Source organism: Pristis pectinata, chromosome 2, assembly GCF_009764475.1.
Source record: "Pristis pectinata isolate sPriPec2 chromosome 2, sPriPec2.1.pri, whole genome shotgun sequence".
Classification (NCBI taxonomy): Eukaryota; Metazoa; Chordata; class Chondrichthyes; order Rhinopristiformes; family Pristidae; genus Pristis; species Pristis pectinata.
The window spans coordinates 9,695,931-9,709,149 of NC_067406.1; the positions used below are offsets into that span (position 1 = coordinate 9,695,931).

General features: G+C 46.1%; 1 protein-coding gene across 1 annotated transcript in view; it reads right to left on the reverse strand.

Annotated features, from left to right (window-relative positions):
- LOC127580080 (dedicator of cytokinesis protein 2-like) overlaps positions 1 to 13,219 on the reverse strand; it is a 1,107,748-nt gene that overhangs the window by 1,032,180 nt on the left and 62,349 nt on the right. Inside the window, 1 exon segment of the mRNA XM_052033289.1 lies at positions 5,550 to 5,633. Within this exon segment, the coding sequence (XP_051889249.1) occupies positions 5,550 to 5,633 (84 nt within the window).

Consider the following 13,219-nt stretch of genomic DNA (forward strand, 5'->3'; position numbering starts at 1 on the left):
CACAACAAGGTAGATCGTGAGGTCAGAGTCCATCTCATCATATAAGGGCACCGTTCAATAGTCTTATCACAGTGGGGCAGGTCGTCTCACAGCACTTAGGTAAGCACTTGAATCACTAAGACATGGAAGTCTGTGGACCAAGTGCTGTTAAATGGAATTAATATTGATAGGTCAGCATGGGCACAGTAAGCCAAAGAGCCCATTTCTGCATGGGATGGCTCTATAACTAAAAGAATGAGATTTTGCAGTGCCAGCACTCCCTGACAGTAATATCAGCAGCCTGGGCTTATCATATCTGCACCAAACACACTCACAGCTGTTTGCGGCATTTTGGCAATGCACTCTGGATGCTCAGGGCAGAGAAGCTGCTTGAAGAACCTGCCAAGGTTAGGTTGGTACAGAGAGTCCTTCATTGATTTAAACTGAGGAAGAAATGCACTGGTGGTTTTTGGTTATTTTACATTTGTTTAATTGAATATCTTTGAAGAACTTTTTAATAGATAGATTGTTAATCGGGTAGAAACAGATATAATGTCAATCTGGATCCTTTGATAATTACCAGACTTCAATACCATAATTCCAAGCAAGCTTGTCACCAAACTCCAAGACCAAGGACTCAACACCTCCCTCTGTAACTGGATCCTTGACTTTCTAACAAACAGACCGCAATCAGTGAGGAAAGGCAGCAATACTTCCGGCACGATTATTCTCAACACTGGTGCCCCACAAGGCTGCATCCTCAGCCCTCTACTCTACTCCCTGTACACTCATGACTGTGTGGCCAGATTCTGCTCTAACTCCATCTACAAGTTTGCAGATGATACCATCGTTGTGGGCCGTATCTCAAATAGCGATGAGTCGGAGTACAGGAAGGAGATAGAGAGCTTAGTGGAATGGTGTCATGACAACAACCTTTCCCTCAATGTCAACAAAACAAAAGAGTTGGTCATTGACTTCAGGAAAGGGGGCGGTGTACATACACCTGTCTACATCGATGGTGCTGAGGTCAAGAGGGTTGACAGCTTCAAGATCCTGGGAGTGAACATCACCAACAACCTGTCCTGGACAAACCACGTGGATGCCACGGCCAAGAAAGCTCACCAGCACCTCTACTTCCTCAGGAGGCTAAAGAAATTTGGTTTGTCCCTTTTGACTCTCACCAACTTTTACCGATGCACCATAGAAAGCATCCTATCTGGATGTACCATGGCTTGGTACGGCAACTGCTCTGCCCAGGACCGCAAGAAGCTGCAGAGAGTTGTGGACACAGGCCAGCGCATCACGGACACCAGCTTCCCTTCCTTAGACTCTGTCTTTACCTCTCGTTGTCTCGGTGTAGCAGGCAGCATAATCAAAGACCCCACCCACCCGGGACATTCTCTCTTCTCTCCTCTTCCATCAGGTAGAAGATACAGGTGCCTGAGGGCACATACCACCAGACTTGAGGACAGCTTCTACCCCACTGTGATAAGACTATTGAACAGTTCCCTTATACATTGAGATTGTCTATGACCTCACGATCTACCTTGTTGTGACCTTGCACCTTATTGCACTGCACTTTCTCTGTAGCTGTGACACTTTACTCTGTACTGTTACTGTTTTTACCTCTACTACGTCAATGCACTCTGTACTAACTCAATGTAACTGCACTGTGTAATGAATTGACCTGTACGATCGGTTTGTAAGACAAGTTTTTCACTGTACCTCAGTACAAGTGACAATAATAAACCAATACCAATACCAGCCCATGGCAGAAGTATCTCCCTATCACTTCTAACACACCATGTCCTTTACTTTGATCACCTCTTTTAGGATTCCTTGAATGTTCTAAGAACAAACACAGCTTCTCCAGTCTCTCCAAAACGCTGCAAAGAGTTGTGAGTGCAGATATGATTAGCCCAGGCTGCTGATGTTACTGTCGGGAAGAGCAGTCACGGTAGTGTAGCGGTCAGCGCAACACTATTACAGCGCCAGCGACCTGGGTTGAATTCCGGCCACTGTCTGTAAGGAGTTTGTACATTCTCCCCGTGTCTGCGTGGGTTTCCTCCGGGTGCTCCGGTTTCCTCCCACATTCCAAAGAAGTACGGGTTTGGAAGTTGTGGGCATGCTGTGTTGGCACCGGAAGTGTGGCGACACTTGCGGGCTGCCCGCAGAACACTACGCAAAAGATGCATTTCACTGTATGTTTCAATGTGACTAATAAAGAGATCTTATCTAATCTTATCTTATCTTACCTTATCTAACATACCCTCAATAATTCAAGTGAACTGCAGTCTCTTCACTTCCTCCAATGCTGTTTGAAAATGGCTGGGGCAATCATTATAATGGAAATAACGTAGACCGAGATGGATCACTACGTACAAAGTGTGTGACTGTGCGAGTGAGATACAGCATGCGGGCAAAGTTAGTGAACTGCACACACAGTCATAGAGTCATACAGCACAGAAACAGACCCTTTGGCCCAACAGGTCCATGTTGAACTACATTCCCATCTAAGCTAGTACCATTTGCCCGCGTTTGGCCCATATCCCTCTAAACCTTTCCTATCCATGTACCTGTCCAAGTGCCTTTTAAATGTTATGAATGTACCTGCCTCAACCACTTCCTCTGGAGCTCGTTCCATAGACTGAACACCCTCTATGCAAAAAAGTTGCCCCTTAAGCTCCTATTACATCTCTCCCCCCTCACTTTAAACTCATGCCCTCTAGTTCTTGATTCCCCAACCCTGGGAAAAAAAATGAGTGGATTCACCCTATCTATGCCCCTCATGATTTTATAGAGGTGTATAAGATCACCCCTCATTCTCCAATGAATAATCTGCTCAATCTCTCTCCATAAGTCAGTCCCTCGAGTCCCAGCAACATCCTTGCAAATCTCCTCTGAACTCTGTCCAACAAAGGTGTCACCTTTCCTAATAGCAGGGTAACTAAAACTGAACACTGTTGCAAATGTGGCCTCACCAACACTTGTACAACTGCAACATAACATCCCAGCTCCTATACTCAATGCCCTGACTTATGAAGGCCAATGTGCCAAATGTCTTCTTCTCCACCCTGTCTACCTGCGATGCCACTTTCACAGAACCACGTACTTGGACTCCAAGATCCCTCTGTTCTACAGCAGTCCCCATTCACTGTGAACGGTATCATTTCTACATCACAGTCACCAGTCCTCTACATTGGTGAGACCAAACACAGGCTAGGTGACCGTTTCGCAGAACACCTGCGCTCTGTCCGTAGCCGCGATCTGCATCTCCCTGTTGCCAGTCACTTCAACTCCCCCTCCCTCCCACACCATCACTGATGTGTCAGCCCTCAGCCTCCTCCATATCCAGGAGAATTCCAAGTGCAAACTGGAGGAACAGCACCTCATTTTCCGTCTTGGAACCTTGCAGCCTAACGGCATGAATGCTGAATTCTCCCACTTTACATAACACCCACCCTCCTTCCCCACAAACCCCCCCCCCCCCCACCATGCCTCTTCTCTTCTTCCCTTTCCTAGCCTCTTTCCTACCTTTTTCTCCCCCTTTCTCTCCTTACCTTTGGCCCATCCCCCAGTGGATCCGCTCTCCCCTCCTCCCCCGCCCCTGCCTATCACTATTTCTCACCTGCATCGACCTATCACCACCTTGTGCCCACCCTCGCCTCCCCTCTTTTGTCCACCTATCACTGCTCTGCTTTTCCCTCCTGTATATTGGGCTTCCCCTCTTCCTATCTCAATCCTGAAGAAGGGTCCTGACCCGAAACGTTGACCGCCTGCTTTTCCCCACGGATGCTGCCCGGCCTGCTGAGTTCCTCCAGCATCGTCGTGTTTTTTGTCTGGATTCCAGCATCTGCAGTCCTTTTATTTCTCTGTGTGTTTAATATGCTTGGGTACAGGATACTCCAGAAAGATAGTGAAGGATAAGAAGTAGCAGTTCTGATACCCTGATAAGGAACTTGCTGCATTCCTGGATGAGTTTAATTTTAATTGCATTCTCCCATTTCAAGTAACTTGTTCCCCCTCTCCCCCTTTCTCCTTCTGATCTACTCAGCTCCTCCTACACCCACCCAAACACCTCTCCCCACCCCAGCCCCCGATCACCCTTTCTTTCCCCTTCTCCTCCTGATCCATCTGGCCATCACCCACACACTCCTCCCACTGTCCCCATTCCCTACTATTCCCATCTGCCCACCCCACCTCCCTTATTTTATTCCCTGCTCTGCCTTCCTTTCCTATCAGATTCCAGCATCTGCAGCCCTTTGTTGCCTCCACCCATCACCTCCCGGCCTCTGTCACCATTTCCTCCATCTGCCAATCACCCCTCCTCACCTGGATCCACCTATCACCTGCCGGCTCTTGCTCCGCCCCTTCCCTCCACCTCTTTATACTGGCCATCGCCTCTCTATCTTTCAGTCCTGATGAAGGGTCTCGATCCAAAACGTTGACTGTCCATTTTCCCCCAAAGATGCTGCCTGACCCGCTGAGTTCCTCGAGCAATTTGTTGCTCCAGATTTCAGCACCTGCAGTCTCGTGTCCCCATCTCAGTTTTTATTTATTCATCTGAATTGCGTTGACAAGCAAATCTCATCACTGATATGAGACAGTGACAAGGAGCCACCTTCTTTAAACACCAGAGACCGCAATTATGTTTACTCCTTATGCTCTGGAATGTAAGAAAGTTATTCCATATTTATTGAATTCTGAATTCCCCAGCTGTCATGGTGGGCTTGGATTCATGTCTGTAGATCATTGGACTCAGCTCTAGATTACCAGTAACATCACCAGATTATTCATCACTAGTTTCTTTTCCCCCTCCCCCCATGGTAGGGAAGTCTGAAACAAGAAGGCATAGGTTTGAGGGGAAAGATTTATAGGGGATCTGAGGGGCAAGTTTTTCCACAGAGGGTGGCGGGTATTTGGAACAAACCGCCAGAGGTGGAGATGGGAACAATCACAATGTTTAAAAGTCATCTGGACAAGTTCATGGGGAGGAAAGGTTGAGAGGGATATGGCAAATGAGATTAGTGTAGATAGGCATCTTGGTTGGCATGAACGAGTCGGGCTGAAGGGCCTGTTTCCGTGCTGTATAACTCTACAATTCTGTCTCTACTCGCTGCCTCGGTAAAGCAACCAGCATAAACAAAGACCCCACCCACCCCCAGACGGTCTCACTTCTCTCATCGGGCAGAAGATACAAAAGCCTGAAAGCACATACCACCAGGATCAAGGACAGCTTCTATCCCGCTCTTATAAGACTATTGAATGGTTCCCTAGTATGATAAGATGGACACTAGACCTCACAATCTACCTCATTATGACCTTGCACCTTATTGTCTGCCTACACTGCACTTTCTCTGTAGCTGTTACACTTCATTCTGCATTCTGTTATTGTTTTATCTAGTACTACCTCAATGCACTGTGCAATGAATTGATCTGTATGAACGGTATGCAAGACAAGTTTTTCACTGTACCTTGGCTCATGTGACAATAATAAACCAATTCTAATTCGAAGAATCTACTACAAACAGGCCACAGACCACCTTGAACTTCACTAAGTGCACACTCACCTTCGAACACTTGGAGGATGTTGACCGTATCTCCAATCTGCAGGGGGATATGACACTCATGAGTTGGCTTGAAGTTCCACACCGCTGAGAAGAAAAACAGGAGAACTTTACTTAACAAACCAAAAATGCAATTGTGTGAAAAATTGGCACAGAAACACAAGATAATAATACCATGCTTCAGAGTGGCAAAAATAATAATAGAACTCAAAGCCTTGGACAGAACGGAGCTGAAATCAAGGATATCATTCTGGATTCACTCATAAATTGATGATGTAGATTACGATTCGGAAGAAAGTCATTAATCTCAAATGAGAGAGGAGGAAATAAATGTAGTACTCAAGTGTTGCAATAAATTAATGATACTTGCTTTTATACATAGCATCTTATCACATTAAATTGTTACCAAATGATGAATGTGGTTTTAAGAGCTTTGACTGTTATTGAACAGGCAGGCATGTCCATACTATACAACAGTGTAATCCTACAAACAGCAACGTGATCAGAGGTGACAGATTGACTTAACGGCAGCACTCCAGGCCGGAGACTACAGTACATAATTTCAGGCTGGCTCATCAGTGTAGGGACCAGGGAGATACATGAGTGGAGGTGGGACTCTCATTCCCAATCTGGGATTTTCCCATTTATAAAGGGGAGTTTCCCAAGTGACCCGCTCAACAAATACAATGGAAAGATGTTACCTGTTCTTGTATTTCATGGGATTTGCTGTGTGCAATTTAGCTTCAGAATTTCCAGCCTTCTAACAGTATATACACTTCAAAAGTAAAGTACTGGGATTGTGAAAGGTGGTTCACATCTTCACTCTTTGGGTGTGAACCTCACTGGCAAGGCCAACATATATTGTCCATCACAAATTGGCCCTGAGCTGAGCAGACTGCTTAGCTATTTCAGAGGGTAATTAACCACATAGATGGTTTGGAAAGCATTCTGACTGGTTGCATGACAGCCTGGTATGGAAACTTCAAAGCACAGGAACCGGAGGCTAACAGAGAGTGGTGAACCCAGTTCCATCATGGGTGCAGCTCTCCCTACCTTCGAGGACATCTACAAGAGGCGATGTCTCAGGAAGGCGACATCCATCCAGGCCATGCCCTCTTCTCGATGCTGCCATCGGGCAGGAGGTACAGGAGCCTGAAGACCCACACCTCAAGGTTCAACAACAGCTTCTTCCCCACTGCCATCAGGTTCTTGAACTGACCTGAAAAACCATAATTCTACCTTGGACTATATTTCTTTTCTCCCTCCCTCAACTTACACTAATGTTCATTTTGTCATGTAAGTTATGTATAATTTATGTTTGTCATGTTTGTACTGTACAGCACAGTTGCTGCAAAAATCTGATTTTCAATGCATTTATACCCTGAGTATGTCTGCCCATGACAATAAGCTTGAACTTGAAGCCAACTTGGCCAGACTAGGTACAGGTGACAAATTTCCTTCTCCTTGGGGATTTATTGAATCAGATGGGTTTTCAAGACAACCTACTGGTTTCATAGTTTCCTCGTGCTGGTTTTCTGTTCCAGATTTACTTGAGTACTTGTACATAAATTCCCTCGCTGCCATGGTGAGGTTTGAACTCGAGACCAGCCCTCAAGAGTCTTTTTTTTCCTTTCAGTGGGCAATGCTAAATCAGATGGATTCAGAACAGATCCAGCAGTTCAAGACTCCATGAAACCCTGTGCACCATCAGAAGCAGTTAAAACGTACACTAACGCAACCTATAACTTCATGGCCCGTCATACCTCTCATTCTACCGTTACTATAAAACCAGGGTATCAACAAGGAGTGCGGAGAGGCAGGCTGGAAGCAGCACCAGAGTTACCTGAAGATGGACAATGAAACAATGGTGGTGGACAATTAAACAGCTAACAGGATTCTAAAATTCCAACACCTCCCCGCCCTCAATGATGGCAGGGCCCAGCATGTAAGTGCTAAAGACAAGGCTGAAGCATTTGCCACCATTTTCAGCCAGAATGGGTTGATCCATCTCAGCTTTCTCCTGAGGAGACAGTTTTCAGTCAATTTGTTTTGCTCCACAGGGCATCAAGAAATAGCACTGGATATGGCAAAGGTTATGACACCAGCTGTAGTACTGAAGACCTGTGCTCCAAAACTAGCTGTGCCTCTTGCCAAGCTGTTGCTGTCTAACTACACAGGGTCAACAGTGTCCACAGTAGCTGGACTGCACAGGTCCAACATAATTAGCACCTTAAAGAGACTCTTGTCTTCTCTCCTAGAAAACACCAGGATAGTTAGGAGCTAATTAACTGCAAACCCAAGGCACTCTTGGATTGGAAGCTGCATCACGCCTCAAGACAAGAGAAGAAGCTCAAAACGCAGCTGAAAGTGAAAAGAAAACCAGCAGTCTCAGGAACAGACAGCAGGTGGAAAGACCACACAAGGTTCGGCAACTCACTGATAACTGTGACATGTTGTCAAGGCAACCTAAGGCCCATACACACAAGGGACAAGCCTACTGTGAACCCTGTACAGGTTGATTGGGTGGTAAAGGCGGTGTATGGCATGCTTGCCTTTATTAGCCGAGGCATTGAGTTCAAAAGTCAGGAAATTATGTTGCAGCTTTATAAGACACTGGTTAGGCCACATCTGGAGTAGGGAGGGAATGAGGCTTAGAGGGATACGAGCCGAACGCAGAAAATTGGGACTGAGTGGGCACTGTGGTCGGCATGGACTGGTTGGGCCGAAGGGCCTGTATCCATGCTGTATTGCTCTGTGACTATGACTCTGTTGCATTTAGTTCTGGTCGCCCCATTACAGAAAGGACATGGAGGCTTTGGAGAGGGTGCAGAAGAGGTTTACCAGGATGCTGCCTGGATTAGAGGGCATGTGTTATAAGGAGAGGTTGGACAAACTTGGGTTGATTTCTTTGAAGCGTCGGAGGTTGAGGGGAGACGCGATAAAAATTTTATAAAATTATCGGAGACATAGACAGGGCAAATAGTCAGAAACTTTCTCCCAGGGTAGAAATGTCAAATACTAGAGGACACGCATTTTAAGGTGAGAGAAGGAAAGTTCAAAGGAGATGTGCCAGGCACGTTCTTGTTTCACAGAGAGTGGTGGGTGCCTGAAACAGGCTGCCCGGGGTGGTGGAATCAGAGACAATGGTGGCGTTTAAGAGGCTGTGATATGGACACGTAAATAGGCAGAGAATGGAGGGATATGGACATTGTGTAGACAGAAGGGATAGTTTAGTTAGGAGATTTATTATCTACTTTAACGAGCTCAGCACAACTTCGTGGACTGAAGAGCCTGTTCCTGTGCTGTACTCTTCCATGTACGTGAACATGACACAGAGGCAATTGGTGCTCACTGAAAGGACAACCTTGAAGACGTCCTCAACTGCAACTCTCTCCTTGGCATTTGAGACTGTGACTCCATCTCAACTGTCCGGCCCAGCCTCAACATCACGCCATACTGATGAGGCCAAGTGCCAACTGGAGAGGCACACAGAGCAGAGTGTGTCCCTACTGAAGTTCGAAAGCTTGGCGAAGTGGAACTTCAGCTGCAAATTCGCAATCTCCTCTCCCCCTTCTGAGAAGAGGAAGAATTACTAGGTGACGACCAGGATGCCGTAACTGTGACCATCTTCGAGAAATGAGACAAATTCAACAGTGGTAAATCCCTTCCGTCAAAACCACAGGAAGTTACCAGGTCTGCCTCAAATACCTCTTCCAGGTGACCGGCAAACTGCTCTGTGAATCACACTGTGGATTCCATCTGTCTCAAGGCACAGTGGACATCACCTTCACCACAGGACAGGTCAGACATAGGGATGCTCACTGATGAGTTCACAACATTAAGCTCCATTCGTAACTCCTCAACAATGAACCAATGAGTGTCTACCTTCAACAAGACCGCAATTAAATTCAGGCATGGGCTGACAAGTGGCAAGTAACCTCCATGCCAAGAAGTGCCAGGCAATGACCAGGTCTGACCTACCCTTGACATTCAATGGTATTGCCACTGTCAACTCTATTTATATGGTCCAGCTACATAAATCTTATGGCTACAAGAGCAGGTCAGAGGATGGGTATCAATATTGGTACAAATAAAAACATAGTTTTGCAAGCCATCTGTAGAGATCATTTCAAAACATAAGTACATTGTAGTACAAAGGGAAAAGCAATAACAGAATGCAGAATAAAGTGTTACAGTTACAGAGAAAGTGCAGTGCAGGTAGACAATAAGATGCAAGGGCTAGGGCGAGGTCAATTCTAAGGTCAAGAGTTCATCTTTAATATACAAGAGGTCCATTCAAGAGTCTTATAACAGCACGGTAGTGTAGCAGTTAGCATAACGCTATTACAGCGCCAGCGACCCAGGTTCAATTCCGGCCACTGTCTGTAAGTAGTTTGTACGTTCTCCCCGTGTCTGCGTGGGTTTCCTCCGGGTGCTCCGGTTTTCTCCCACATTCCAAAGACGTACGGGTTAGGAAGTTGCGGGCATGCTATGTTGATGCCGGAAACATGGAGACACTTGCGGGCTGCCCCCAGAACACTCGACGCAAAAGATGCATTTCATTGTGTTTCAATGTACATGTGAGTAATAAAGATATCTTATCTTAGAGACTGTCCTTGAGCCTGGTGGTGTGTGTTTTCAAGCTTTTGATCTTCTGCCCGAAGGCAGAGAGAAGAAGAGAGAATGACTGGGGTGGGGTGGGATGATTATATTGGCTGCCCATCACCTCCCTATGGTTCCCCACTCCTTCCCTTCATTCCATGGTCTACTGTCCTCTCTTATTGGATTTCTTTTTCTTCAGCCCTTTGCCTCTTCCTATCACCTCCCAGCTCCTCACATCATTCCCCCTCCCCCACCCACCTACCTTCCTCCCCCCTCACCTGGACTCACCTATCACCTGCCAGCCTGTACTCCTCCCCCTCCCCCTCCCCCAACCTTCTTATTCTGGCATCTGCCCTCTTCCTTTCCAGTCCTTACGAAGGGTCTTGGCCCGAATTATCGACTGTTGAGTTCCTCCAGCATCTTGTGCATGTTGACATAAAAAAGTTTGTTGGGTGTTTACTAGGGGATGATTAACAGACACCAAAAGAACTCAGCATTCCTTTCTATATACCTTCATGTGACCCTAATGTTCTACTAATCATACAGATAGCTAATGATTCAATGCTTCATTCAGTATGGTTGTGCATATTATGCAGTAAAAGTCATGATCCAGAAATCTAATAGCCTCTGACCAAAGAGAATGAATATGCTCCTAACTGTGCCAAGCCAGCATATAAGTGCTTTATATTCACAGCACAAACCAACGCTCAGAAATAGGAGTATTAAAGTGTGTGCTGCAGAGCAGCAGAAATATAATACACTCATCAAATAACAAAAAGAAGAAAACCTTGCCTTTCTATAACACCTTTCACAGTCCCTGGATGTTGCAAACCGATGAAAAAAATTCTAAGTGACTACACTTCAAAGGCAGGAAATAGGGCAGCCAATTTTTTACACAGCAAGCTACCACAAAGAGCAATGGGTCATTGTTTCAGTGACACCAACTGAAGGATAAATGTTGGCCAGGACACAGTGGATAACCATCACAGACTGCACTTAACATCCACCCACAAGATCTGCTGGAGACCTCAATTTAGTGTCTGACGTGAAGGCAACACCTACAATAGTGGGAAGCAAAAAATCAGATGGGGCTCTTGAGAGTTGGGGGGCACGGTAGTGTAGCAGTTAGCGTGATCTATCACAGCACCGACGATCGGGGTTCAATTCCTGTCCCCATCTGTAAGGAGCTTGTACATTCTCCCCGTGACTGCGTGGGTTTCCTCTGGGTGCTCCGGTTTCCTCCCACATTCCAAAGACGTACGGGTAGGTTAACATAGGTTTAAATGGGCAGTGCAGACTCGTTGGGCCAGAAGGGCCCGATACCATGTCGTAAACAAAGTTTTAAGTTTTAGTTAGAAGGTAGCTAGGAAGGAACTTAAGGGACTTAGGAGAGCAAGAAGGAGACATGAGAAGGTCTTGGCAAGTAGGGTTAAGGAAAACCCTTAGACATTTCCACACATATGTGAGGAACATGAGGATGACTAGGGTGACGGTAGGATCGTTCAAGGATAAGGAGGAAAAAATGCGTCTGGAGGCAAAGGAAGTAGGGGAGGTCTTAAATGAATATTTTGCTTCAGAGTTCACTGAGAGGCACTTCAACGAATGTGAAGTTAGCGCAGAACAGGCAAATATATTGGAGCACATCGCCATTAAGAAATGAGCAGTGTTGGAGCTACTAAAAAGCATTAGGATAGATAAGTCTCTGGGCTCGGACAGGATATACCCCAGGTTACTATGGGAAGTGAGGGAAGAGATTGCTGGAGTGTTAACAATGATCTTTGAGTCCTCCCTGGCCACAGGAGTGGTACCGGAGGATTGGAGGATGGCAAACATTGTTCTGTTGTTCAAGAAATGTAAAAGGAATAATCTTGGGAATAGTAGACCAGTGAGTCTTACATTAGTGGTGGGCAAACTATTGGAGAGGATTCATAGGGAAGGATTTATGAGCATTTGGAGAAGCATTGTCTTATTAGGGATAGCCAACATGGCTTATGCCTCACAAGCCTAATAGAGTTTTTTTTTTGAGGAAGTGACAAGACAAATTGATGAGGGCAGTGCAGTGGATATGGTATATGGATTTTAACAAGGTGTTTGACAAACTTCCCCATGGTACATTCATTCAGAAAGTCATGAGGTATGGGATCCATGGAAAATTGGCTGTGTGGATTCAAAATTGGCTTGCCCACAGAAGGCAGAGGGTAGTTACAGAAGGGGAGTATTTGACCTGGAGGTCAGTGACTAGTGGTGTTCCACAGGGATCTGTTCTGGGAGCCCTGCTCTTTGTGATTTTTATAAATGACTTGGATGAGGAAGTGGAAGGGTGGGTTGGTAAGTTTGCAGATGACACGAAGGTTGGCGGTGTAGTAGATAGTGAAGAAAGTGGTCATAGGTTGCAACGGGATTTAGACAGGATGCAGAGCTGGGCGGAGAAGTGGCAGATGGAGTTGAATCCAGAGAAGTGTGAAGTGATGCACTTTGGAAGAACGAACTTGAAGTCAGAGTACATGGTTAATGGCAGGATTCTTAGCAGTGTGGAGGAACAGAGAGATCATGAGGTCCAAGTACACAGATCCCTCAAAGCTGCCACACAAGGGGATAGGGAGGTTAAGAAGGTGTATGGTGTGCTGGCCTTCATTAGTCGGGGGATTGAGTTCAAGAGCCGAGAGGTAATGTTGCAGTTCTATAAGACTCTGGTTAGACCACACTTGGAATATTGTTGTCAGTTCTGGTCACCACATTATGGAAAGGACGTGGAAGCTTCGGAGAGGGTGCAGAGGAGATTTACAAGGATGATACCTGGGTTGGAGAGCACGTCTTATGAGAAGAGGTTAAGCGAGTTAGGCCTTTTCTTTTTGGAATGACAGAGGATGACTTTATGGAGGTATTTAAGATTATGAGAGGCATACTCAGAGTGGACAGCCAGCATCTTTTCCCCAGGGTGGCAATGGCCAATACGAGAGGTCACCTAAAGTGTGTGGATGAAAGTTCAGGGGAGACATCAGAGGTAGGTTTTTTTTACACAGAGAGTGGTGGGTGCCTGGAATGCACTGCTAGTGTGGTGGTAGGGACTG